The sequence below is a fragment of the Mustela lutreola genome, chromosome 2, assembly GCF_030435805.1.
Source record: "Mustela lutreola isolate mMusLut2 chromosome 2, mMusLut2.pri, whole genome shotgun sequence".
NCBI lineage: Eukaryota > Metazoa > Chordata > Mammalia > Carnivora > Mustelidae > Mustela > Mustela lutreola.
In genome coordinates this window covers 135,201,251-135,226,927 of record NC_081291.1, presented here as the reverse complement: position 1 = coordinate 135,226,927, position 25,677 = coordinate 135,201,251, and the positions used below count along the sequence as shown (strand labels likewise).

At 32.6% G+C, this 25,677-nt stretch overlaps 1 protein-coding gene across 2 annotated transcripts in view; it reads right to left on the bottom strand.

The window, feature by feature from the left end:
- Positions 1–25,677, bottom strand: part of SI (sucrase-isomaltase) — a 101,317-nt gene that overhangs the window by 4,861 nt on the left and 70,779 nt on the right. For both annotated transcript variants that reach the window (XM_059163586.1, XM_059163587.1), the window contains 10 exons: positions 20,277–20,364; positions 19,148–19,286; positions 13,495–13,628; positions 12,443–12,477; positions 12,241–12,357; positions 8,614–8,762; positions 6,544–6,628; positions 6,403–6,459; positions 5,678–5,802; positions 2,714–2,802 (listed from right to left, as the gene is read on the bottom strand). In XM_059163586.1, coding sequence (XP_059019569.1) covers positions 2,714–2,802; positions 5,678–5,802; positions 6,403–6,459; positions 6,544–6,628; positions 8,614–8,762; positions 12,241–12,357; positions 12,443–12,477; positions 13,495–13,628; positions 19,148–19,286; positions 20,277–20,364 — 1,018 coding nt within the window. The remainder of the gene's footprint in view (positions 1–2,713; positions 2,803–5,677; positions 5,803–6,402; positions 6,460–6,543; positions 6,629–8,613; positions 8,763–12,240; positions 12,358–12,442; positions 12,478–13,494; positions 13,629–19,147; positions 19,287–20,276; positions 20,365–25,677) is intronic.

Genomic DNA, 25,677 nt, shown 5'->3' with positions numbered 1-25,677 from the left:
AAAACAAAACAAGCATAGGTAAGGCAGAAAGGCAAAAGTAAATTAAATGCATGACTGAAACAAGTGTTAAAATAACATTGAAAAAGTAACAAATTTTACTTTCCTTTTCAAACTTATACATGCCAGAATTTTGTTAAATGATTATTTTTAAAACTGCTTAATCTGTAACTAATTTTGCCTAATCTACAATCTTTACTTAATATACACAAATTTTGAGATAATTTTACAATAGTCTCCCTTTATGTGGGGGTATACACTCTAAGATCCCCAAGCCCTGTATATACTAAGATTTTTCCTGTAATACTTACCTCTGATACAGTTTAATTTATAAATTAGTCACAGAAAGAGATTAACAGTAACTAATAATAAAATAGAACAACTATAACAATATACTGTAATAAAAGTTATGTGAATGTGGTTTCTCACTCTCAAGAAGGCTTACTGTGCTATGCTTATTCTTGTTGTGATGATGGGAGATAATAAAATGCCTAGGTGAGGAGATGAATTGAGATGAATGACTTGGACATGGAGATGCAGCATTAAAACTACTGCTGATCTCCTCACACTGTAAGAGGGAGGATCGTCTGTTTCTAGACCAGGGTTTTCCATGGGTAACTGAGAATGCAGAAACCAAAACCATGGATAAGGGGAAACTGCTGTATTTTATCTTTGATTTTCTTTGAGAGAAAAAAATATGTCAGCAAATAGTATTTTATAAAATGTGAATATACTTAGAGAAGGAAATAGTTCTGTGCCTATTAATTAGATTGATGGGCTTGCTGAGAGAGAACACTTCTTTGGAGAGTCTGACCTGCTGAAACATATGTTATATATTGTTGTTGCTGTTTATTCAAGAATTCAAGGAATTATCTGAAATCTTCATACGGAATTACAACAAATATACTGAGTTTGTCAGATACAATTTAAAAAAAAACAAATATAATTGGCCAGAATAATCTTATATGCTTACATAGAGAGATAATAAATAAATATTTGAAGTATGTTTTTTCTTACTAATGATTAAAAAATAAAATCTGCTATGAAACTTTAATAGGGCAAAGGTCATACCAAGTTCTTTCATCTATATCTTAGTTTGATAGGAAGACCAGGAGTAAAATTTCTAAGAGAAGCATTGTCTCCCTTGCTGTTCAAATGAACTAATTTATTGGATAGGTACATAAATTCAAAGGTTCTAAGACAAGAATGCAAATGTATAACTCAACTTTACAACCCTGGAAAACTGTAGGCAAATTTAAAGTGCAGCCTGCTGGGAGCAGGTGAGAAAGACTGCAAACTTTGTAGAACCCCAGTTGACATGCTAACAAAGGTCAGAACTCTAAAAACATAGGGTTTTCATAAGTGACTCTCAATCTCACAAAACAGAGGGTTGCTGGGGGGAGGGGGGTTGGGAGAAAGGGGGTGGTGTTATGGACATTGGGGAGGGTATGTGCTTTGGTGAGTGCTGTGAAGTGTGTAAACCTGGCCATTCTCAGACCTGTACCCCTGGGGATAAAAATATACTATATGTTTATAAAAAATAAAAAAAAATTAAAAATTAAAAACATAGGGTTTTAATTGATAGCGGTTGATTCTTCACCTTAAATCAAAAGATAGTAGGAAAAATTTTTTTTGTTTTGTTTTTAAGAGTCTTGCTTTGATTGATCCATATGATTCTTGTATCAACCTTCCAATATACTTTATTTACTAATAAATTGATTCCCGTTTATTAGGGTTGCAAAATATTAACTATGATATAACTAAAAAAGTTGAAAAATACATGTCTTGGCTAGTAATGAAAGATCTCTCTTCTGCAGATAGCTTATTTTCATTGCACTGAACCGCCCTGTGAGAACATCAGCTCCACATGGATGTTAGTTTTTAGGACTGATGTTTGTTTGAAGAGAATGTTCAGAACTCCCATCTAGTAGAGTGACACTGTTAATGGCAGTCAACAACCCTAATCCACAACTAGTGTTTACTTAACAGCACACTAATCACCTGAAGGTGATACCAGGGCTTCTCCCCAAATTAATGGAAATTAACTGGTCCTTAGGATCTGCATCTTCAATAAACTACCCTAATAAACTACCCTAAGGGATTCTGTGACAATGATCAGAAAAGCACACATGGCTGGGAGCCTAGCAGTTCTGTCTGGTCTAAAGAAATGACTTTATAACTCATATTACTCTATGACTATAGAGTAAACATAGATCTAATTTTAAATCCTTAAACTTTTCATGTAAATAATATTGAATTAAAAAACCAAATACGCATGAAGTACAGAGATCAAAGTCAAGTTTTGTTTCTAGGCTATCTCATGTTTTAGAGGCATCCTTTATGCATTGCCATGTGCACATGGAATGTGGCGTTTCAGTTCAGGTGACCTCACACGTACTGAATGTCTCTCATGTAAATGGCATGAGCTACTTTCTGGGAGTAACAAATGATCAATATACATTCTCTGTCCATACATGTTTCTTAGTTATTCAGACATTTCCCATAGGATTAACTACATTTAGGGTAAGAGGAAAGTCTTTGATGCTTAGAACATTACGTTTTAAAGTTGATTTAGCTAATTATTAAGCTACTTTAGCTTTGGATAATTTTATTAGCCTTTCATTCAGCTTCCAAGGTACAAAATAGATAACATAAAAGCAATGTGAGATAATATGTATGCCATCAATTACATTTATCTATTAAATGGAACACTCACCGATACTCTCTCCATCATCCCAAAACAGAGATCCCTGTGCCGTCTGATTATTATCTGCAGCAACAATGAGCTTCATGTAATTTTTTCGACTAAAAAAAAATATATAATTTTACCTATGTTTATAGAATACCAGACTTCAGTTATGATATAGCAGCCATATGAACAACCAAAGGAAAACAAGTAAGAATATTAACAATAAGAATACAAACTGTTTTCAACAGAGAAAATGAAAGGTCTTTCCTTAATAATGAGTTACTGGGAATGACATAAACCATAAAATCCTTCATATTTAACAGAAAATATGCTTGCCTTTTGATCTCAAAAGATCACCTACTTAACAGATCAAAAGGGGCTTCATTTATAATGGTTTAAACCATATTAAGTTAATTGATATATTTATTTAGTATTCTTTCTGCTAATCTGGACACTGACCATTAAACATGAATATTTATATATTAATATTTAATACTAATTTAATATAATTATATTATATTAATTAACATTTATTATATTAATATGCACTGTTATATATGTTATTATATATGCTATTATAGCATATATAATAGTGTTTTATCTGTTATAATTTAAACCTTTCTCGCATTTCCATACATGAATCACTGAGTTATCATTGGAAATTATTAATAAGAATGTGAAGAGTAGCATGAAAGTTATAATTTCTTTTTTTTTTAATTTATCATTTGACAGAGATCGCAAGTAGACAGAGAGGCAGGCAGAGAGAGAGAAAGAAGCAGGCTCCCTGCTGAGCAGAGAGCCTGATGTGGGGCTCGATCCCCGAACCCTGAGATCATGACCTGAGCCGAAGGCAGAGACTTTAACCCACTGAGCCACCCAGGCGCCCCAAAAGTTATAATTTCTATCCTTGAAATGGACAATACCTCCCAAGCTGGTGCCTACACAGATCCATCTGTGAACTAAGATGTGCTTCCTTGCTGACTGTACAAATGATTTGGTTTGACAGACTCATATTTTTAAGGAAGGATTTATCAGACAAATTATGCTTAGATATAATTGTCTTTTCCTATCACAAATGTTGAAAGTTGTACTGCCATGAACTGCCCTAAAATATCCATAACATTAGAGTTCAAATCTCTACAGCAACTTAATAAAGACATTATTATATCTCAGTATGAATACCTATATATATTTACATGTAATGTATATATTTCAAGTTCATAGTTACAGGTGTAAGAGATAAATATATATTAACAACATTTAAAAACTGGTTTAACCCACAATTTTCCAACATACTTAAAATTTAAGATTAAAAAGTGTTTCACAGTTTATATTCTACCCTTTCTATATACCTAGCCCTAATAACCTATTTACTGTACCCCTCTAAGCACACACACACACACATACACACACACACACTGGCCTCTCTACTTGTCTTTTATAACAAAAGGATTCTTTGAGGTCCAATTTATAAATGTTCTCTTCTGTGAAGCCCTCATTTCTCAGATATAATTGTTTTTCTGCTCTTAAATTAATATCAGGGTAGAGTATTGAAAGAAATGGATCTGGATTATTTTAGGAGATAGAAAAAGTCCATGCATGTCAAATAGGGCTGTCAGCATGTAGATCACCAAATGAGTGGATACAGCACGAGAAGAGAAGAATCAAGACTGAGTTTCCAAATCTGAATGTGTAAACAGGAATTTAGGCAATGGAAATAGACACTCTGGTCAGAGGATTCACTTTTACATCAGTCACATAAACCAGAGTAGAGCCAGGATCCTTGGTAGATTGGATATAATGCTGAGTGAGAGGGAGAGAATACCAGGTTGGGGTCCTAGGTCAAAGAAGAGAAGGTCTTAGCCAGATCATCAGTTATGAATGATAATGTCTAGAAAATATGAATTAATAAGAATTATCTTTCATCTTTATATGGGATGAGGCTGCTAAAAAACAGGGCTGGTTCTTCTGTGGGCAGCAGTGTACTTGTAGTTTGAAGAAGCAGTGATATTGTCAATGGATATCTACATTTTCATAAACTAGAGTGAGTTTGGAAATACTTCACAGGACTGACAGAGGGAGTTAGAAAAAGTGGAAGGAAAAGGAAGTCCTCTGAACAATATTTGCTTAAAGTTTATAGAAAGTTCATTTAAGAAATCATGTTTCAATGAAGTAAGTAATATTTCTTTCCACATGTCAGAAATCAAAAATGAGTACTTAGATAAGGCAGCCACTCAAAATACAAGAGATTCAATTGCCAATACAGAAGACAAGAAGTTTTAGTTGGTATTTTGATCTAGGAAACTTTCTTACTATTAGAAGGACAATTTTTTGTGAGTCTCAAATATCTGCATATCTTGCATACGGGTAGGGATGTACAAAGGGAGAGGGAGAAAGAGAATCTCAAGCAGACTCTCTGATGAGCACAGAGCCCTGTGTGGGGCTTGATCCCACTACCCTGAGATCATGACCCCAGGAGAAATAAAGAGTTGGATACCCAACTGACTGAGCCACCCTGGTGCCCCTAAATTATATTTTAATGGATGCTTTTAAAGTAAACAGTATTGGAAGATAGGGCATTGTTTGTTTTTAAATTAATTTTTTAAAAAATTTACTGACCAGTATAATAAATCCCCTTAAAAGCAAACAATGAAGAGGTTTGCTTACAGCCCATTATAAAGGGCTGAGTGCCTAAGCCTGGAGTTCCGTAGCTGTGACACAACCTCCTACATGTGCAGTTTCTGTCTAGGCCTAGGTCATCCCCATGGGACTTCAGGGACAAGGAAACCCCAAGCAAACATGAAATTCAAGTCTCTTGCTATGCCATGAATAAGAAAGGCGTTTGTCTCTTACCCAACATCCATGACACTGTGGCAGAGTAACTTGTTCAGTTGGAAATAAGGTAAAATCTCAGACCCTTCCCAGTTCCTGACAATTCTAGCAGGACATATCTCAGAATTTAATCTGAGCTCTTGTAAATACTTCACTTACCTGTGAAATGTGTTTTTATCAGGCTCCTGACATGGTAGGATGTGACCACCACGGACATGTAGGTTTATTGTATCTAAAGGAGTATAAAATTCATGAAACTGCCCTCTGACTTTAATATCTTGGCCCTGGAAATGAGGAGTTTGGAAGGAATAACATAAGTGGCAAGAAATGGAATCATCAGCAATATTGGTGTTTGATATATCAAACAAAAATACTGATGTAAGTACATCAATTGATACACATACAAAAATTAATAAAAACTCAAACACGTATTTGAGAAATCATGTTACTTAAAGTATATACTTAGTTCTTAGTTATTAATAGCTTTGAAAGTAATTTACCACCATTTGTTTTTGTGATACTCTCATGCAGAAAATTCGTGGGTTTTCAAAGGTCACAAAAGTTATTCCTGCTTGTCATATACGTTATTCTTGGAAGGACTATATAACCTTTAATGGTAATTTTGCATATTGATACAGGACAATGACCTTCTTGTGTACAATGTTATGTTTATTCAGTAAAATAAATCAATGACTCCATAATAAGCTACGGCAGAATAAATTAACTCTTTCACTGTGTATTAATTTGATACAGCTATAATTAGCAAGAAATATCTTACCTTTTTAAGTGTAAAGTAAACCAAATATGTCACCAATGAAAAAGCTAGTATAAAACAGTTACTCATATGTTTTTAGTCAATTCCCCAGAATTCCCTAACCACTTACCGTATGATAATCAAACCACCGAGCATCAGGAACATAGCCTATTACAGACTTAACACTCTGGAATTTAAAGATACAGTCATTAAAAACATATAGGTCAAGGAAAATAATATTTTGTGAACAAAAATATATGATAGGACTTACAGGTTCCAACACAGCAGTAACCAGAAATGCTGGCCCCCACAAGAACTGCTTGAATATATCCCATGTTATCTTGTCATTAAAGAACCTTGACAGAATATTTACAAATAATTAAGTCAAAGAACTTCATTTCTCCTGAATATCATAAAATAATTATTCAAATCACATTTTGCTGTATAAACTTTTGTGGACTGAAGTGAAAATCAAACTATAAACAAATCAAAAACAATTCTATCATTTGGAATTTAATGTTAAATAAGTAGTGCAATATTTTACAAGTTAATGTAAACTATAACCATACTTCCTGACAAAACACAGAGAATTTCTGTAAGGCCAATTGAATGAGAAATCTTTGAAGAGAATTCACAGAGGTACAAATATTAACTTTACCTTGTAGAAGTTCAACAAACTAGGAAACATGAGTAACAAATAGTCTGGAAGAGAATTGTGAGGAAAGTGTGCTATACGAAATCTTGATTTCGTGCCTGTGTGGCTCAATTCGGTTAACCGTCTGCCTTCAGCACAGGTCAGGATCCCAGCGTCCTGGGATGGAGCTCTTACCAGCCTCCCTGTTTGGCAGGAAGCCTGCTTCTCCCTCTGCCTGCCACTTCTCCTGCTTGTGCTCTCTCCCTCTCTCTCTCTCTTGCTATCTCTCTTTGCCAAATGAATTAAATAAATAAATAAATAAATAAATAGAAATCTTGATTCAGTAATTAAAAAAAATTTTGTTTCCCAGAGTTCATAATAATAAAAAAAGAAAGAAAAAGAGAAATGAGCAAAAGAATACTTAAATTAGAGCTCACTGAATAGTGCATTTAATGTATTTCTGAATTTCAGGTACAAATGTTTGGAAACACCAAAATCTGTTCTTCATAGTTCCAGAACAGTCACTATTAAATGTCCAAATTTTTTTCTCTAACTGAAACAGAACTGCACATTTCAATTTGTTCTTTTGCTGTTGTTTCACTCTTCTACAAACAGATTCATGCCAAGGTGGACTGCTGAATTTACTGCTTCCTGGACTTTTCGTGAGATAAAGGGCCAAGATGTACTCAGTAGGACAAGAGTCTGCAAAGTTAATAATAATGTTTCTGATTGGGGATTCAGTTTAGAGCTTATACTCTGACTCTTCTGGGAAGTTAATAGGGAGAAGACAAACTGTGGAAATAATAGAGGCAGATATTAATAGAAATTTACCAGAAATAAAGAATGGATTATGGTAGATAAATTAATAAAGTAACTGGTGGATAATATAAATTTAGGAAAACCTGTTATGTTTAAGATCCCGTCATCAGAACAGATGGCATATTGATCAACCTATTACGTTTGTCATTTTGCCTTGCATACTATTATTTAATTTAGCAAATATATGCTGTGTATTTTTACTGATTTATCAATTGTACCATCTAACAAATCACCTCACTCAATTACTCTGGTAATATAGTGTGTGTGTGTGTGTGTGTGTGTGTGTGTGTGTGTGTGACATAAACAAAAAGAGTTAGCTGGTATTTGCCTTAAAAATAGGACAAGCTACAATTTTTACAACTATGCTAGTAGAATAGAATTTTAAGATTTGATCATATATCAGTTTAAGCTTTAAGGAGTGAATCCAAAACAATTTTCTAAGCAAAATACTAGCACTGTTCTAGGGTGCTCTATAACACATCTCCAAGAAAAGGTGAGACAGTTTTCTTCAGTTAGGCATACATATATATGGTAGATTTACTTAACTGTTACTAACTTCAATTAATCAAATCATTGTGTAGAGATAATATTACTTGCCTTCATTTTTAAAATATTCAATATAAAAATATATGTAAATCGAAACACTAGGAATATAGTAATTATAAAAATTATTACTTTTCAATAACTGATTAATGTTTTATTTTAATACCACCCTGTTTATTAATACTTATTTATGTAAATGTTTATTAACCCAAATTTTAAATTAAAATAGCAATGAAAACACTTCCAATTTCAAATATTCTACACTTTATGAGATTACTGAGTAAATTAAATGAAATTTGTCCCCTTTTGGCAAAAAAAAAAAAAAGAAGAAGGATTTGTGCTTACTCATGCAAAAGGGGTCGAATAACAGTGCCCCCATGAGCATGAATTTCATGCATCTGTGTATAGAAGTAAGGCAATAAAGTGTATCTAATATTTAGAATATTCCTTGACATTTCAGAAAAAGTTGCATTCCAGGAAGCAGGATCTTGTCTCTGAAACAAAGCAGAATGAAATAGTCATAAGCTCTTGTCCTTGTTTAAATCATAATTTTCAAATACATGATTGGAGAATAAAAAGTAGAAAATAATATTCATTCATTGCATGTGGTATATACTTTCTTCACAAATATTACAAAGATCTTATGCAGTAATATTTCTATCTCATATGATGAAGAAAGAACATATTTTTTTTTAAATTTTTTATTTTTTATAAACATATATTTTTTATATACATATATTTTTATCCCCAGGTCTGTGAATCACCAGGTTTACACACTTCACAGCACTCACCAAATCACATACCCTCCCCAATGTCCATAATCCCACCCCCTTCTCCCCAACCCCCTCCCCCCGGCAACCCTCAGTTTGTTTTGTGAGATTAAGAGTCATTTATGGTTTGTCTCCCTCCCAATCCCATCTTGTTTCATTTATTCTTCTACCCACTTAAGCCTCCAAGAAAGAACATATTTTAATTAAAAATGCAAATAGCTTGATTCACTTTAGATGAACATATGTAAAAAGCAGTTCATATTTGAATAGGTAGCAAATACATTGTCAATCATGGTGATTATCAGTATAGGGATGAAAAGACTAGAAAAGAAATAAAATGCTGTACAAAAGCCGATATAGACATGCAGAGCTCATTTTGGTGATGCCCCCACACTGTATGTTCTCATGAGAAATGGATAAATTATGATATGAAAGAATTAATCGAATAGGAGAAAGAGAGGACCTAATTAAAAAAAAAATTCTGAATAAGAAAGAAGGGCATGCCCTAGTCTCCTCTGGAATATGCACTCAAGGTAAAAACGAAAATTGACACTGCAAAGATTAAAACCTGTTCAAAATGTTGTGTGGCACCTGAGTGACTTAGTCCGTTAAGCATCCAACTTTTTTTTTTCTTTTTTTTTTTTTTTTTTTTTTTTTTTTTTATTTTTTATAAACATATATTTTTTATAAACATATACTTTTTTTTTTAATAAAGATTTTATATATTTATTTGACAGAGAGAGAGCATGAGTAGAGGGAGGGTCAGATGGAAAAGGGAGAAATAGTTTCTTTGCTAAGGACGGAGCCCTATGTGGCTCAATCCCAGGATCCTGGGATCGCGACCTGAGCCAAAGGCAGATAGGTAACTCACTGAGTCACACAGGGACTCCAATCCTCCAACTCTTGATTAGGCTCAGGTCATGACCTCAGAGTCAAGGGATGGAGCCCCCCATTAGACTCTGTGCTGAGCATGTTGCCTGCTTAATATTCTCTCTCTCTCCCTTTGCCTCTCCCCCCACTTGCACAGCTCTCTCTTTCTCTAAAAAAAAAAAAAAAAAAAAAAAAAAAACACGTTGCATTTACTGGTTAAAATATAGTAGGGACAGTGATTCATATTTTACATTTTAATTTGTACTAGGGAAAAAACAGGCTGCCACATAACTCCAGGGGGCAATACTTTCCATGTTTTTTGCTGGTATCAATAGGAATGATGGTATTAAGAACTATGCCATATCCATACAGATGCCAACTTTTTTTAGATTTTGGTAGTAAGAAAGCTTTATGATGACTGTTACCATTGTTATATGGAAAATAATGTTAAAATAGGCAAAACCTTGAAAGTAAAGTGGTTCAAAAATTAGTAAACAGTAACTGATCCTATTGTTACCACTTCCAAAGATAAGAAGAGGTAAAAATCATCTCTTAACTTACTGACCTCGCTGACATTATTTCAATTTTAACAATACAGAAGAACTTAATTCTAAACTGTGCATCCCTAAATTCAATTATACTACCTCATAATTGAACTTAAGTTGAGGCTTCTGTTCCATAGATTTTTATTTAAAAATACTTCCTCAGTTTTTTCTTCCTCCATTTCATCTTCTCCAAAACTCCAGCCACCTCCCATCTTGGAGGTTTTCACTTGCACCCTCTACCTGAATTCTCTCCCATATCCTTATATTGGTTTTGGTTGCTGTGCTTCACTCAAGTCTCCACTCTAACGCTTAAGTCATTTCAAGCAAGAGGACCTTCCTAAGTACTGCTTCTAAAACTGAGTCCTCATAAATCCCTATCACTTTAGCTTTCACTGTTTTCCCTCATATGCATTTATTTATATCTGGCTATACATACACACTTACATATACATATTTGCCTATTATCTCTATCCTGCCTACATTATATGAATCATAGGGCAGGGAATTTATAAATATTAAATGGTAGACTCTTAATAAATACTTGTTGAATAAATCCCTGTGCAGGTTTTTATTGATTCATTTTACTCTTCCAATGTTACATCTTCCTAAATTGCATTATTGACAGCAAGTTATTCTTATTCCAACAAGTTATGTTATTGCCAAACTTTCTTCCAAAATGTAGTCTCATACTGCCTTCTATCCTTATATAGATTTTCATTTTCTAAAATATATCCTTCCCTCTAACACTTCCCAGGATGGACAAAAAGATTTCACAGCACGTGATAAGCTCCACCACTCAGTTACTACTGCTGGAACCCATCCTTCAAAGACCAGCTCTATCTGCAACTTTTCCATGAGGTGCATTTTGATAATTCATCTTTTCTCTGCAATTCACTAAAAGTCAATATCACAAAATTTAGCACTTAATTAGGTATTGCCTCTAATTATTAATACATTTCCATAACTTTTAATATTGTCACCTCTTTTTTCCAAAAATTTCTTTCAGACAATTTAGTAACATGGAGAGTTGTGCCACAACACAAGAATTAGCCCCCATAATTCCTTTTTCTTTTTTTTTCTCGATTTCTCAACTCATTATCTTAACATTTGCCTTTTAAATCTGCTCATTTTCATACACTGATAGTAGTATTTCAAATGACTTTTCCCTGGTTATTTAGTTTGAAGCTGTTTTTTAAATTGTTTTGTCTCAGTTGAAAGAAGTTCAAGAAGCAGGTTTTTTTTCTCCCCTGACTATTCCAAAATTATACAGAACAGCAGTAAGTATGTCAGCTAACCAAGTTCTAAAGTCCAAAGTATAAAGTAACCCAAATCAGAAAATTCTGAAAGCAATGAGCTCAGATGCCCTAAGTAAATGTAAAGAGGTTCATACAAAGTATGCATTGAAAATCAGCCTGATAGGGTGAATTCTTTTTTTATTTGTGATGATTTTTGTTTATTATTATTATATTTAATTAGCTAACATATGGTACATCATTAGTTTTTGACGTAGTGTTCAACGATTCATTAATTGTGTATAAGACCCAGTGCACATCACAACATGTGCCCTCCCTAATACCCATCACCTTGTTACCCCACACTCCCACTCCCATCTGTAACGCTCAGTTTGTTTTCCTGAGTTCAGAGTCTCTCATGGTTTGTCTCCTTCTCTGATTTCTTCTCATTCAGTTTTCCCTCCCTTCCCCTGTAGTGCAGAGGGTGAATTCTATTTAAAAACTTCCAAAGTTAGTAGGGGGAAAGGAATGAGAGTAAATGTAGTAACTACATACCCTAGTAAAAGCAATGTTGTGATTTCTTGAGTACGGATAAAATGCTCCAAGTTGCATCCAGCGGGCACAGAGCTCATATTCTGAATTGTTGAAGAAACCACAAATATCTGCTCCAGTCTAAAACATATTGTGATGTTTAATTTTAATGGTTTGTTTCTTAATCTTTGTAAGTTATAAAGATAAAAGGAATAGAAATACTTACATATGAGATTCCAAAGAGACTAAATTCCATCATACCTAAAAAAAAAATCAGGAAAAATCTTTTTCATATATTTTGATATTTGATTTTTTCTATTTATAAAGATGTCTTATTTCTAATAACCTAATCCAATGATACAGTTTTCAGATTATTCATATACCTTTCTATCATTTCCTCTTACACTATTCAAGTTTTTTATGTTATAGTGTTAATGACATTTATAAAAATAAAATACTATGCTTCTTTGTGACTTTCAAGTTGGTACATTTAGAGCACAAAATGGTTATATGTACATTACAGTATGAGAAAAAAGTGGTAGTATTTTCCTTGGTTTAATTTTTTTAATAAACAGCTGTCTATGTAATTATTTAACCAAGGCTCTCATCATTTGGGAAATAAAAAATCATCTTTATTAAATAAAATCATCTGAGACCTCTTCAGTAATATAGGATTCATGTGATATCCCAGCTCTCCTTTCAAAGTAGTATTTGTAAAACACTGATTGTTTTCCTTGAATCTTAATGTAAACAGTAAAAGAATTTTTAAAACTAGATCTCAAACAGAAAATTATCCATTTCCCCCTTTAAAATAATAACGTCTTATTTACTATTTACCCAACGACTGTCAAAAGACTCCTTAAAAATGTGGCTTGAAGTGTTCCATTCTTTAGCATCTATGAGTATTCTTATTCCCTAGAATCTAGAATTTCTATCCATTTCTATTCTTAGCTCTAGATATTATCCTTCCCAGTTCCTGACCTTTCCCAGGGAACTGAGACCAAAAAGAATGAAATTATTTCCTCAAAATAAACTAGGTAGATATCATTAGTTTCTATAACACATCCCAGATCCTACTTTCTAGTCCACTCTCTTTTCATCACGCTATTTGTTATAAAATATGATGCAAAAGTATGTTTCTCAAAATAACTTATAAGGTATATCGAACTAGTACCTGCAAAAGTGAATACCTGCAAAAGTGAGTATCTAGTTCCTGCAAAAGTGAATACCTAAAGGAAAACTCAATAGCGTTAATGATATAGATGGTGACTCACATACCAATGATTGATTTGTCCAAATTGTCCCATTGTGCATAGTTGTCTCCAAGCCAATGCCCTCCCCATTGTCCACCAGTAGGATATGTGGAACGAGAAATAACAATTCCTCTTTTGCCAGTTGTCTTCTGCAATGCACTAAAATAGATGGAGAATTTTCACATGAGGTATTTCCAGATATTTCTATTTATGAACACCTCATTAAAAAAAAAAAAAAAAGTATGTATGTGTGTGTGTGTGTGTGTGTGTGGTGTTTTTGTTGTCTGTTACTAAAACTTGTTCTTTCCCTTCCAACATTTACTAGACTGACATGCTTAAGTAGCCTTTGTTTCTTTGCTCAATGAATACAAGTTAACTACTGAAGTTATTAAATCAACTAAATAGTTATAGCTTAAGTTTTTTTTTAATGACCTCATTTTATTCTATTTAACTGTGTTCTCTTGAATAAAGGTCTAGGCTCTAAATATTGGTTGTTCCAATACTTCTCAGTTATAACTTGTCAACACTTAACCTCCATATCACTCTACAGAGACTCTTTGCCACAATACTCTCTGTTTTAGAGAAGGTAGATTAAAGTGAGCAAGGTTTTTTGGGTGTTTAAAATAAAACTAGTTGTTCTATTCCAAGTACAGAATCTAACCAAAGCCAGATTTCAAGAGAATGAATTTTACAAATTACCTCATATATTTTTTTTCTTTTTACCCCTACTCAATCTTTGAAGATACTTCAGTGACTTACTACTATTCATTTTAAAACATAGTATAGTGCTAAAAAATATATAATAATGTATTATTTTATATTATCTGCATCTCTTTCTGTGTGATACTATAAAAGCATCTGAAGTAGAAAATATCCCAATATTAATGGAAGTAAAGTGTTTATTTTTATATTATTTAAAATAAATTGCATATGAATAAGGAGTACAGAACTACTCAGAAAAAAAAAATACTTCAAATAGCTAATTAGGCACACTTCACAATCATTTTGGACCACAGTGTTTGTTCTGATTTCTTTATACATAAAGTTTCTTCAGTGAGATCTTGAGATTCTTGAAGTTAGAGATAATGTCTTAATCTTCTTTCTATTTTTTTGCGCCTAATATAGTGCTTGGGATAAACTAGTAGCTCAAGACAGTTTTGTATTAATGAATATATCATGTCAAAATTATAGGAAACTAAAAGTGTTTTCAATGGACGTAGGATGATATATTTAACCATCTATTAATAATAAAGACCACATTGTATTCGCTAATTTAAAATTTCCTACTTGCATGTATGTCCATCATACAAGAAAACTATTTTCATTGTTTCATTTTCTACCATAAATATGAGTATATAGTCTATTTAGGAACATTAATATATTTAACACACATCATATATATTTGCTGACATTTAACAAGAAATGGATGATTATTTATATAGAGAATAAAAAACCGATGATCAATCTAAAAATATATGTGAAAATGTATATTCTAAGGTTAGTTCATTTGCAAACAAAATTAATTTTAATTAACTAATATAAAAACTATTTATAAAGATTAAGGTCCCAAATTCCTAATATATTCACATTCAAGAAATATGTATTCTTTTTTTTAAGATTTTATCTATTGGGTGCCTGGGCAGTTCAGTGGGTTAAGCCTCTGCCTTCGGCTCAGGTCATGATCTCAGGTTCCTGGGATCGAGCCCCCACATCAGGCTCTCTGCTCAGTGGGGAGTCTGCTTCCCCCTCTCTCTCTGCCTGCCTCTCTGCCTACTTGTAATCTCTGTCAAATAAATAAATAAAATCTTAAAAAATAAAGGATTTTACTTATTTATTTGACAGTGAGAGAGAGAGTACAAGCAGGGGGAAAGCCAGGGAGAGAGAGAAGCAAGCTTCTGCTGAGTGGAGATCCCTACATGGGGCTCGATCCCAGGGTCCTGGGATCATGACCTAAGAAGAAGGCAGATGCTTAACTTACTGAGACACCCAGATGGCCCCATGAAATATACAATCTTAAAGAATTCCTTTCTTTCCTGCTGTATGCAACATTTTTTTTTTTTTTTTTACTGAGACTTTAAATCAATAACTGAACAAATGTTTTGCTAGATTTCTGGTTGAGAAGAATTTTGTTAATTATTTTCATAATAATTTTCTCTTAAGGACCTTAGAATGTAACCATTCGGAGAATATTGGGGAACAAAACTCTTGAGAAATCACTTGCAACTACTAGAGATATAATTTAAAAGTCTCACCACTATAAATATTTTCCAAATATTTTTGACATGTTCCAACTTTACAAATAGCTTAGTCATAATGAATATAGCTTAAATTTAAGAAACATTTTTCACCTGTAGGACAGCTTATCCTTTGTTATCAGTTGATTTTGCAAAATCTAACATAGAAAGGATTTTAATGTTGTGTTAGGAAAGTATTTTTATTCTGTGCTTATAGTTGCTTCCATTAGCATTTTTAAAAGAATTTAAAAACTTCTAAAAATATCTTAAATTTTTGGGAAAAAAGTCTATAGGAATATCTGAAAAAATAAATTGTATCTATTGATTTTTTATTCCATTCAAAATTATGATTACAAAAATCTGGGGGATTTACTTAAAAATCACATATTTAACACCAAACCTCCCATTTGTCCAGATGGAGATAAAGATTTTGATTTTTCTACATCCCTTCTCATGAAAAAAATATATAATAATCTATAAAGTCACTCAAGGTATTGTTGAAGTTGAAAATACAGAATATATAGATATAAAATACTTGGATAATTGTTTGGAATTTGAACACAATTTGAGGTAATTTTTATAGTGTAATTATTCTTACATTAGAAGCACAGACTTTGTTTCAGTTCAACATTGAATTTTAAATAAGAGAAAGAGAGCTATTGAAGGCTGAACGTTTTTGTATGGGAACTTCATTTGCCACTGATATCCAAGGTCCTTCCTCTAAAACTGCAGTTTCTCAAGCTGATTATTTATCTCCTGTTTCTGAGTCCATTTATTGTATTCTTTCCTTGTTTTTTTTTTTTTTTTTTTTCTTGTTTGTGACATGTTTAGTGAAGAGGACAGTAGCAAAAACTAGTTGCATGTTAAACCTGCACCAGTTTTGAAAGACAAAAGCAGCATCAAAAAAAAAAAAAAAAAAAAAAAAGGAATGATAAAATGAATGCTATAGTTTGGATAACTTGAAGAAAAAAAATTTCATTTTAATCCTTTCACTTTTCCCCAATGAGTAATAAAAAGTCCTTACTATCCATCCTTCACCTCAATGTAAATGTAATTATTTATACTGTTCTTTTATATTTGTCAAGGTTTTTAAAGATATAGATTATATTTAATCTCTGAAATTTCTGAAAGTTCAACATTTTTTACTAATGTAACCGAAAATAATAAATATCAAGAAAATATCTAAAACATGAAAGTCTAGGGCTATGTGTAAATTGAGCTATTATATAACTCAACATTTAAAATTCATTACTCTATAATTTAAATAACAAATGTGGTTGAAATTTTTATTGAAAATTTTATGAATAGGAGCAAAATTAATACTATTAAAGAAATGTATTGTGACTTTAAATTTTTAAAAAATGTTCTTTGGAAGATTGTGATGATCTCTTCTTCATAATGTTTGTTATTTAAGAGTAAAATATATTTTTGGGCGCCTGAGTGGCTCAGTGGATTAAGCCTCTGCCTTCAGGTCAGGTCATGATCTCAGAGTCCTGGGATCAGGTCCCGCATTGGGCTCTCTGCTCGGAAGCAGGGAGCCTGCTTTCCCCTCTGTCTTTCTGCCTGCCTCTCTGCCTACTTGTCATCCCTCTCTCTCTCTGTCAAAAAAAAAAAAAAAAAAAAGAGTAAAATATATTTTACATATCCCTAAATTTTCCTAAATCTTTGTATATCAACTATTTAGAAATTTACCTACATTTTCTTAAATTTATTAAACATCCCACAGTGTGTTAGAACCATGACATGTGTTCCAGAAGTTCAAATTACTACCTCAGTGAAGAAATGATTTTTCAGTTTCCCTTAAACTACATAGTTTCATCTCAAAATGGGTAAATTTTGTCACCAAGATTATCAGTCAGTTCTCAGTAATTTTGTTCTTTTTAATATCTGTATTTTTATGATAAAATTTGGTTATCTGAGGACAAAAAATGAGAATAACTGTGCTCCAAAACTATGTACCAGTAGGATAAATTTAAAGAAAGATTTGTCCCAATTAAAAAAAAAAACTATTGAAGATCAATGTGTTTACTCTTAAAAATTACATTTCATAGTCTTTCTACATTATTTTAGTGTCCCTGCATTAGAATTTGTTGAACAAATCTACTGTCATACATTCATGGAATAATATCTTAGATAATTCACCTCTTTCAGGTTGAGAAGTATGGTGCTAAGATAAGCATGTTTCACTAACTGAGGAAATATTACCCATACACTTTACTCCAAAATGCTTTTCATTCTTTTACCAACTCCAGTCATATACTATAGATACATGCTCATTGGAATCACCTGGAAAATTTTTAAAAATTTTTAAAAATTTAAAAAAAAATACTACAAACTAATTAAATAAATACATTTTTTTTTTTAGGAGATGAAAAAATTTTCCCAGATTAAATAAATACATTTTTTAAAAAAATCTCCAGGTGATTATTCTGTGTAGTTAAGAGCCATTGACCTAGAGTTGCACTGTGTGACATGGTGTACACAAGCCAGATGGGAGTATTCAACTTAAATTTAAATTTGTTACAATTTTAAAAAATTAAAATTCCATTTCTGGGGATGACTGGCTGACTCAGTTGGTTAAGCATCCAACTCTTGACTTCAGCTCAGGTCATAATCTCAGGGTTGTGAATTAAGTAAACCCCACATCAGGGTCCATACTCAGTAAGGAGTCAGCTTGAGATTCTCTCTTTCACCCTCTTCTTATGCCCATCCTTCCATTTGCACTCTTTCTCAATTATATAAATAAATAAAATCTTAAAAAATAAAATACAATAAAATACCATTTCTGAGTCACACTAGCCATATTGCTCAACAGTTTTACATGGATAGTAGATAACATATTGGATAACCCAGAATTATAAAACATTTCTATCATTACAAAAAGAAGTCTTACTGGACAGTGTTAATGAAGACTTGATATTCAAAGAATGATTTGTGTTCCATCATCACTGGCCTCACATAAAAGTTTGTTTATTGTGGACATTAAATAAAGTTCACTTTCACATGTTCTAAATTGGTTGCTATGGATTTAAACAACAGATTTAACCAAACTTTAATGTCTTAATTAATGACATCAATTATATATTATTTATTCATTTTTTCATTCACAACCATTTATTGAGCACCTATTATTTATTAATCACTGTGCTATTATGAGCTAGTGAAGGATAAAATAAAATTGTTCAGAATTGCTTTTGGAATGGGATGAAAATTTAAAACAATGATATAATGATATAAATGAAGAGAAAGGAAAAGAAAGAGATAGCAAGAGAAACACAATAATTATAAGTGCCATAAAAGACAAAGTAAGTTACAGACAGCATTGGGGAGGAAAGTGCTATCAGATAAGGTCAGCAGGGAAAAACTCTTGAAGTAGGTAAAACATTAAATTTACTTCTAGAAGACAATGAAGAGTCAAAAAGGATAATTATGAACATTGCTTACTCATAACTAGGTTTCATTTGTGACCATCCATACAGATTATGAACATCGTAATGCAAAACAGATGATCCATCACTAAGAATTTGCTCGGTTTCCATACACATAGTTCTGAAATGTAATCCATTAGTTCTTTTTGTGAGTTCTGGGGAGAATCAATGGAAAAATATCAATGTATTATAAAGTACCCTGTTTGCAAATATGTAAATCATATCTATAAATTCTTGTGACAAAAGCATTAATCATTGTTTTAAAATAATATTGATTTTTAATCATTTGCACACTTCATCTCTGCGAATTAAAAATGAAAAAAATCTGCAACTGTAAGTGACTATAGTTACAATTGTGACTGAAAAACATGAAAAATTTTAAGGTAACATTTAGAGCAACAAACTGTTACCAATTAACATGAATTAATAAATGTTACCAAAAATTTTAGTGTAACATTTAGTGCAACAAAAATGTTACCAATTAACATGAATTAATAAAAACCTGAAAAAAAGGTATTACTAAAAGTCTACTATATTTTGAGACATACTGATTAAATAAATTTTTATTAAAAATCCATTTGGAAACACAAAGCCCTGGGGGTAAGAACTGGACAAGCGCTATAACAGCACTATTTTTTGATCCACTTTTTCTCAGATAAAGATGCCTTTTTTCAGATCTTTGCCATAACTTTAGGTGTCAAGAGTTTATGAACATGAGAGTATGAGGATGAATATTGAGTGACTGGACCCCTTTTATCTGGGTCAGGGACAACCAAAGAAATGCTATTGGTATTCTCTCATTTTTTTCCTAATGAAGAAAGATTTAAAAAGAAAACTCCATAAAAGTTTCTTTTTTTAATTTTAAGAATTATTGATAATTTTTAAAACTTAGAATATTCTCAAGAAACTCAAAGTAACAATTTTAAGCATGTTTAGTTAGGAGTATGTTCATATAAATAAAACATATTTCTTGATTTTTCTTCTAAAAATAATGTTAAATAGTTTTGGTAATGGGTTGAGTTATGATTCAATGTATAGATGGGTAGTGGGAATTACAAATGTGAAACCTATTCCCTACATTATAAGGTATATAAACCAGATAAATAAATACCAATACCATCAAAGGTATAGCAACAATATTGTACCTGGGAAATAAGGTGGATAATTTAACTCTTTATTTCTGCATTGATTGCTGACTGTTCCATGTACAAAACTTGATGGTTCATTCATGTCCTTAAAGAGAGAAGAGTGAATTTAAAAATTTAGAACATATATTCTCAAAGGAAATAATTCAGAGAGCCAATAAATTAAAGAAGCATATTTGAGCACATTCACTATTCTAAGGAGCAAAACTATAAGGTATCTTAATACTAAAATATTTAATTTATCTGTTTTTCTTTTTTACATTTCATGACCCCTTTTGTAAAACACAAAATGCCCTATATTTCTCTATAGATAGAATATAAATAAAAAGTAAATTTTCTGGGGGCTCCTGGGTGGCTCAGTGTGTTAAGCCTCGGCCTTCGGCTCAGGTCATGATCTCAGGGTTCTGGGATTGAGCCTTGCATTGGGCTCTCTGCTCGGCAGGGAGCCTGCTTCCTCCCTCTTCTCTCCCTCTGCCTGCTTCTCTGCCTACTTCTCTGCCTACTTGTGATCTCTGTGCGTCAAATAAATAAGTAAAAAAAAAAATTTAAGTAAATTTTCTGTTTTCTAGACATAAAATTAAATTATAATGTGTATATTCTCCCATGTCCTCTCTCCACTCCTGCTCTAGAGCCTTCAATCAACTGTTTTTTTTTTCCAAAAATGCAATTTTATGTGATTTTCTAAAATCAGAAAATACAGTTTACACACAGAATATTTATTTCGTTTTTTTTTACTTTTATTTTTTTAAGTATAGAATTTAGTGATCCATAACTCAACTACAACACGAGTGCTCATCACAAATGCCCTTCTTAATAGTCATCACCCATTTAAACCATCCCTCTGCCCACCTGCCCTCCAGCGACACTAAGTTTGCTCTTTGCAGTAAAGTCTCATGGTTAGCCTCTCTTTTTTCCCACATATTCATCTGTTACATTTCTTAAATTTCTCATATGAGTGAAATCATATGGTATTTTCTTCTTCTGACTGCCTTACTTCACTTAGTATAATAGTCTCTAGTTACATTCATGTTTTTGTCAATGGCAAGATTTCATTTTTTTCTTTGTGGTTGAGTAATATTCCATTGTGTGTGTCTATATATATATATATATAGACATACACATACCACTTTATCCATTCATCAGCCAATGCACAACTGGGCTCTTTCCATTATTTGGCTATTGTTGATAATGGTGTTATAAATATTTGGGTGCATGTATCCCTTTGAATCAGTATTTTTGTATCCTTTGGGTAAATACTTAGTAGTGCAATTGCTGGATCATAAGATAGGTCTATTTTTTAACTTTTTGAGAACTCTCATACTGTTTTCCAGCATGGGTGCACCAGTTTAAATTCCAACCAACAGTGTAATAGGGTTCCCTTTTTTCCACATCCTCACCAACACCTGTTCTTTCCTATGTTGCTAATTTTAGACATTCTTACAGGTGTGAAGTAGTATCTCATTATGGTTTTGATTTGTAGTTTTGTGATACCAAGTGATGTTGAGCATCTTTTCATGTGTCTGTTAGCCATTTGTTTGTCTCTTTGGAAAAACGTCTGTGTCTTCTGCCCATTTCTCAACTGGGTTATTTCTTTTTGGGGTGTAGAGTTTGGTAACTTTTTAATATGTTTTGGATACTAACCCTTTATCTGATGAGACATTTGCAAATATCTTCTCCCATTCCATAGGCTGCCTTTTAGTTTTGTTGATTGTTTACTTCGCTGTTCAGATGCTTTTTATCTTGAAGTCCCAAGAGTTCATTTTTGCTATTGTTTCCCTTGCTTCAAGTAAGAAGTTTCTATGTCAAACAGGTTGCTGCCTGCATTCTCCTCTAGAATTTTGATGGCTTTCTGTCTCACATTTATGTCTTTCATCAATTTTGAATTTATTTTTGTACATGGTATAAGAAAGTTGTCAAGTTTCACTTTGCATTTTGCTGTCCATTTTTCACAATTTCATTTGTTGAAGACAGTGGCATTTTCCATTATATATTCTTTCTTATTTTGTCAGAGATTAGTTGATCATATATTTGTGTGTCCATTTCTGTGTTTTCTTCTGTTTTATTGATGTAAGAGTCTGTTTTTGTGCCAGTACCATACTGTTTTAATAACTACAGCTTTAAAGTAGCTTGAAGCCCAGAATTTTGATGCCACCATCTTTGGCTCTACTTTTCAGCATTCTTCTGGCTGTTTGAGGTCTTTTCTTGTTCCATATAAATTTAAGATTGTTTGTTCTAGTTCTGTGAAATATGTTGGTGTTATTTTGATAGGGATTGCTTTAAAAGTGCAGATTGCTTTTGGAAGTATAGACATTTTAACATTTGTTCCTCCAATCCATGAGCATGAAATGTCTTTTCCATGTTTTTGTGTCCTCTTCAGTTTCTTTCAAAAGTTTTTATAGTTTCAGAGTACAAATCTTTTATCTCTTTGGTTAGGTTTATTCCTAGGTATCTTGTGGTTTTTGGTGCAATTATTAATGGGTTTGATTCCTTGATTTCTCTTTCTGCTGCTTCATTATTTGTGCACAGAAATGCAACAGATCCCTGTACCTTGTTTTTGTATCCTGTGACTTTACTGAATTCATGAATAAGTTTTGGTAATTTTTTGATGAAGTCTCTCAGGTTTTCTACATAGAGTATGAAGTCATCTGCAAAGGGTAAAAGTTTGACTTCCTCTTTGCCAGGTTGGATGCCTTTTACTTCTTTTTTATCTTTTTATTTTAATCTTTTTTTTTTTTTTGAGGGTAGGGTTTCCAGTACTATATTAAATAAAAGAGGTGAAAGTGGATATCACTGCTTTATTTCTGACCTTAAAGGAATAACTCTGTTTTTGTTCATTGGGGATGTTATTGGCTATGGATTTTTCTTATATGGCCTTTATGATGTTGAGGTATTTTACCTCTATCCCTACTTTGTTGAGGGTCTTTATCAAGAATGGATGTTATAATTTGTTAATATTTTTTTCCTGCATCTCTGGGAAGAATCATATGGTTCTTATCCTTTCTTTATCAATGTGGTGTATCACATTGATTGCTTTGTGAATATTGAATCACCCTTGCAACCCAGGAATATTTCCCACATGATCACGGTGGATGATTCTTTTAATATACTATTGGATTCAATTTGCTAATATTTTGTTGCGAATTTTGCATCCATGTTTATCAGGAATATTGGTCTGTAATTTTCATTTTTAGCGGGGTCTTTGTCTGGTTTTGAAATCAAGGTAATCCTCACCTCATAAAATGAGTTTGGAAGTTTTACTTCCATTTCTGTTTTTTGGAATAGCTTCAGAAGAATAGATATTCTTCTTTAAATGTTTGGTAAAATTCTCCTGGAAAGACACCTGGCCCGGACTCTTGTTTGTTGGGAGATTTTTGATTATTGATTCAATTTCTTTGCTGGTTATCAGTCTTTTCAAGATTTCTATTTCTTCCTGTTTCAGTTTTGGTACTTTATTTCTTTCTAGGAATTTATCCATTTCTTCCAAATTGTCTAATTTGTTGACATATAATTTCTCATGTAATTATTGTCTCTTAAAATTATACTTCTGTGGTATTTTGTTGGTTGTTGTTTTTCCTCTCTCATTTGTAATATTACTTATTTGAGTCCTTTGTCTTTTCTTTTTAATAAGTCTGGTTTACCAACTTTATTATTTTTTTTCAAAGAATCAGCTCCTGGTTTCATTGATCTGTTCTTCTGTGAGGTTTTTTTTTTTATTGTTTGTTCATTTTTATATTATTTATTTCTGCTCTAATATTTATTATTTCCCTTCTTCTGTTGGCTTTAGGCTTTATTTGTTTTTCTTTTTCTAGCTCCTGTAGGTGTAAGGTTAGGTTTATATTTGAGACTATTTTTGCTATATACTTTTCCTTTTTTGACCACTTTTGGCTGCATCCCAAAGCTTTTAGACAATCTTTTTTTCATTTTCATTTGTTTCCATGTATTTTTTTTTTTTTAATTTCTTCTTTAACTTCCTGGTTGACCCATCATTATTTAGCAAGATGTTCTTTATCCTCCCTGTATTTGTGGTCTTCCCATTTTTTTTTTCCTTGTGGTTGACTTCAAGTTTCATAGTGTTGTGGTCTGAAAATACCCATGGTATGATCTTAATCTTTTTGTACTTGTTGAGACTTGCTTTGTGACCTAATATGTGATCTATTCTGGAGAATATCCCAGGTGCACTCAAAAAGAATGTGTGTTCCGCTGTTTTAGGATAAAATGTTCTGAATATATCTCTTATATCCATCTGGTACAGGGTGTCATTCAAAACCGTTTCCTTGTTGGTTTTCTCCTTAGGTTATCTGTCCATTTCTGTAAGTGGAGTGTTAAGTCCCTTGCTATTATTGTATTATTATCAATGAGTTCCTTTATGTTTGCTATTGTTTTATATATCTGGATGTTCCCAAGTTGAGGGTACAAGTATTTACAGTTGTTAGATCATCTTGTTGGACAAACTGCTTTATGTAATGCCCCTCCTCATCTCTTCTTACAATCTTTGATTTATAGTCTAGTTTGTCTGATATAAGTATGGCTACTCTGGTTTTCTTCTTATGCTCATTTTCATAATAAATATTTCTTCATCCCCTCACTTTCAATCTGCAGGTGTCTTTAATTCTAAAATCCAGCTAGCATATAGATGGGTCTTGTTTTGTTTGTTTGTTTGTATAATATTTTATTTATTTACTTGACAGTGATCACAAGTAAGCAGAGAGACAGGCAGAGAGGGAAAGGCAGTCTCCCTGCCAAGCAGAAAGCGTGATGCGGGGCTCGATCCTAGAACCCTGGGATCATGACCTGAGCTGAAGGCAGAGGTTTAACCCAGGTTTCCCTGGGTCTTGTTTTTTATTCATTTTGACACCATATGTCTTCTGATTGGAGCACTTTGTCCATTTACAGAGTAATTACTGATAGATGTGAATTTAGTGCAATTTTATTACTTGATTCCTCATTGTTTCTGGAGATTTTCTCAGGACCTCTCTAGTTTTGTTGCTTTTCATCTTTCCCATTCAAACCCCTTTGATATTTCTTACAGAGCATTTAGTGGTCACAAACTCCTCTAATTTTTGTTTGGGAAACTCTTTATCTCTCTTTCTATTTTGAATGATAGTCTTGCTGGATAGAGTATTTTCAGGGGCAGAATTTTCCCATTCAGCACATTGAATATATCATACCACTCTTTTCTGGCCTGCCTAGTTTCTGTGGGTAGATTTGCTGCAAACCTTATTTGTCTTCCCTTGTAGGCTAAGGAATTTTTTGTCTCTTGCTGCTTTCAAGATTCTTTCCTTATCTGTGTATTTTGCAAATTTTACTATGCTATGTCTTGGTGCTAGCTGGTTTTTGTTGATTTTGATGGGATTTCTCTATGCCTCCTGGAATTTAGAAGTCTTTTTCCTTCATAGATTAG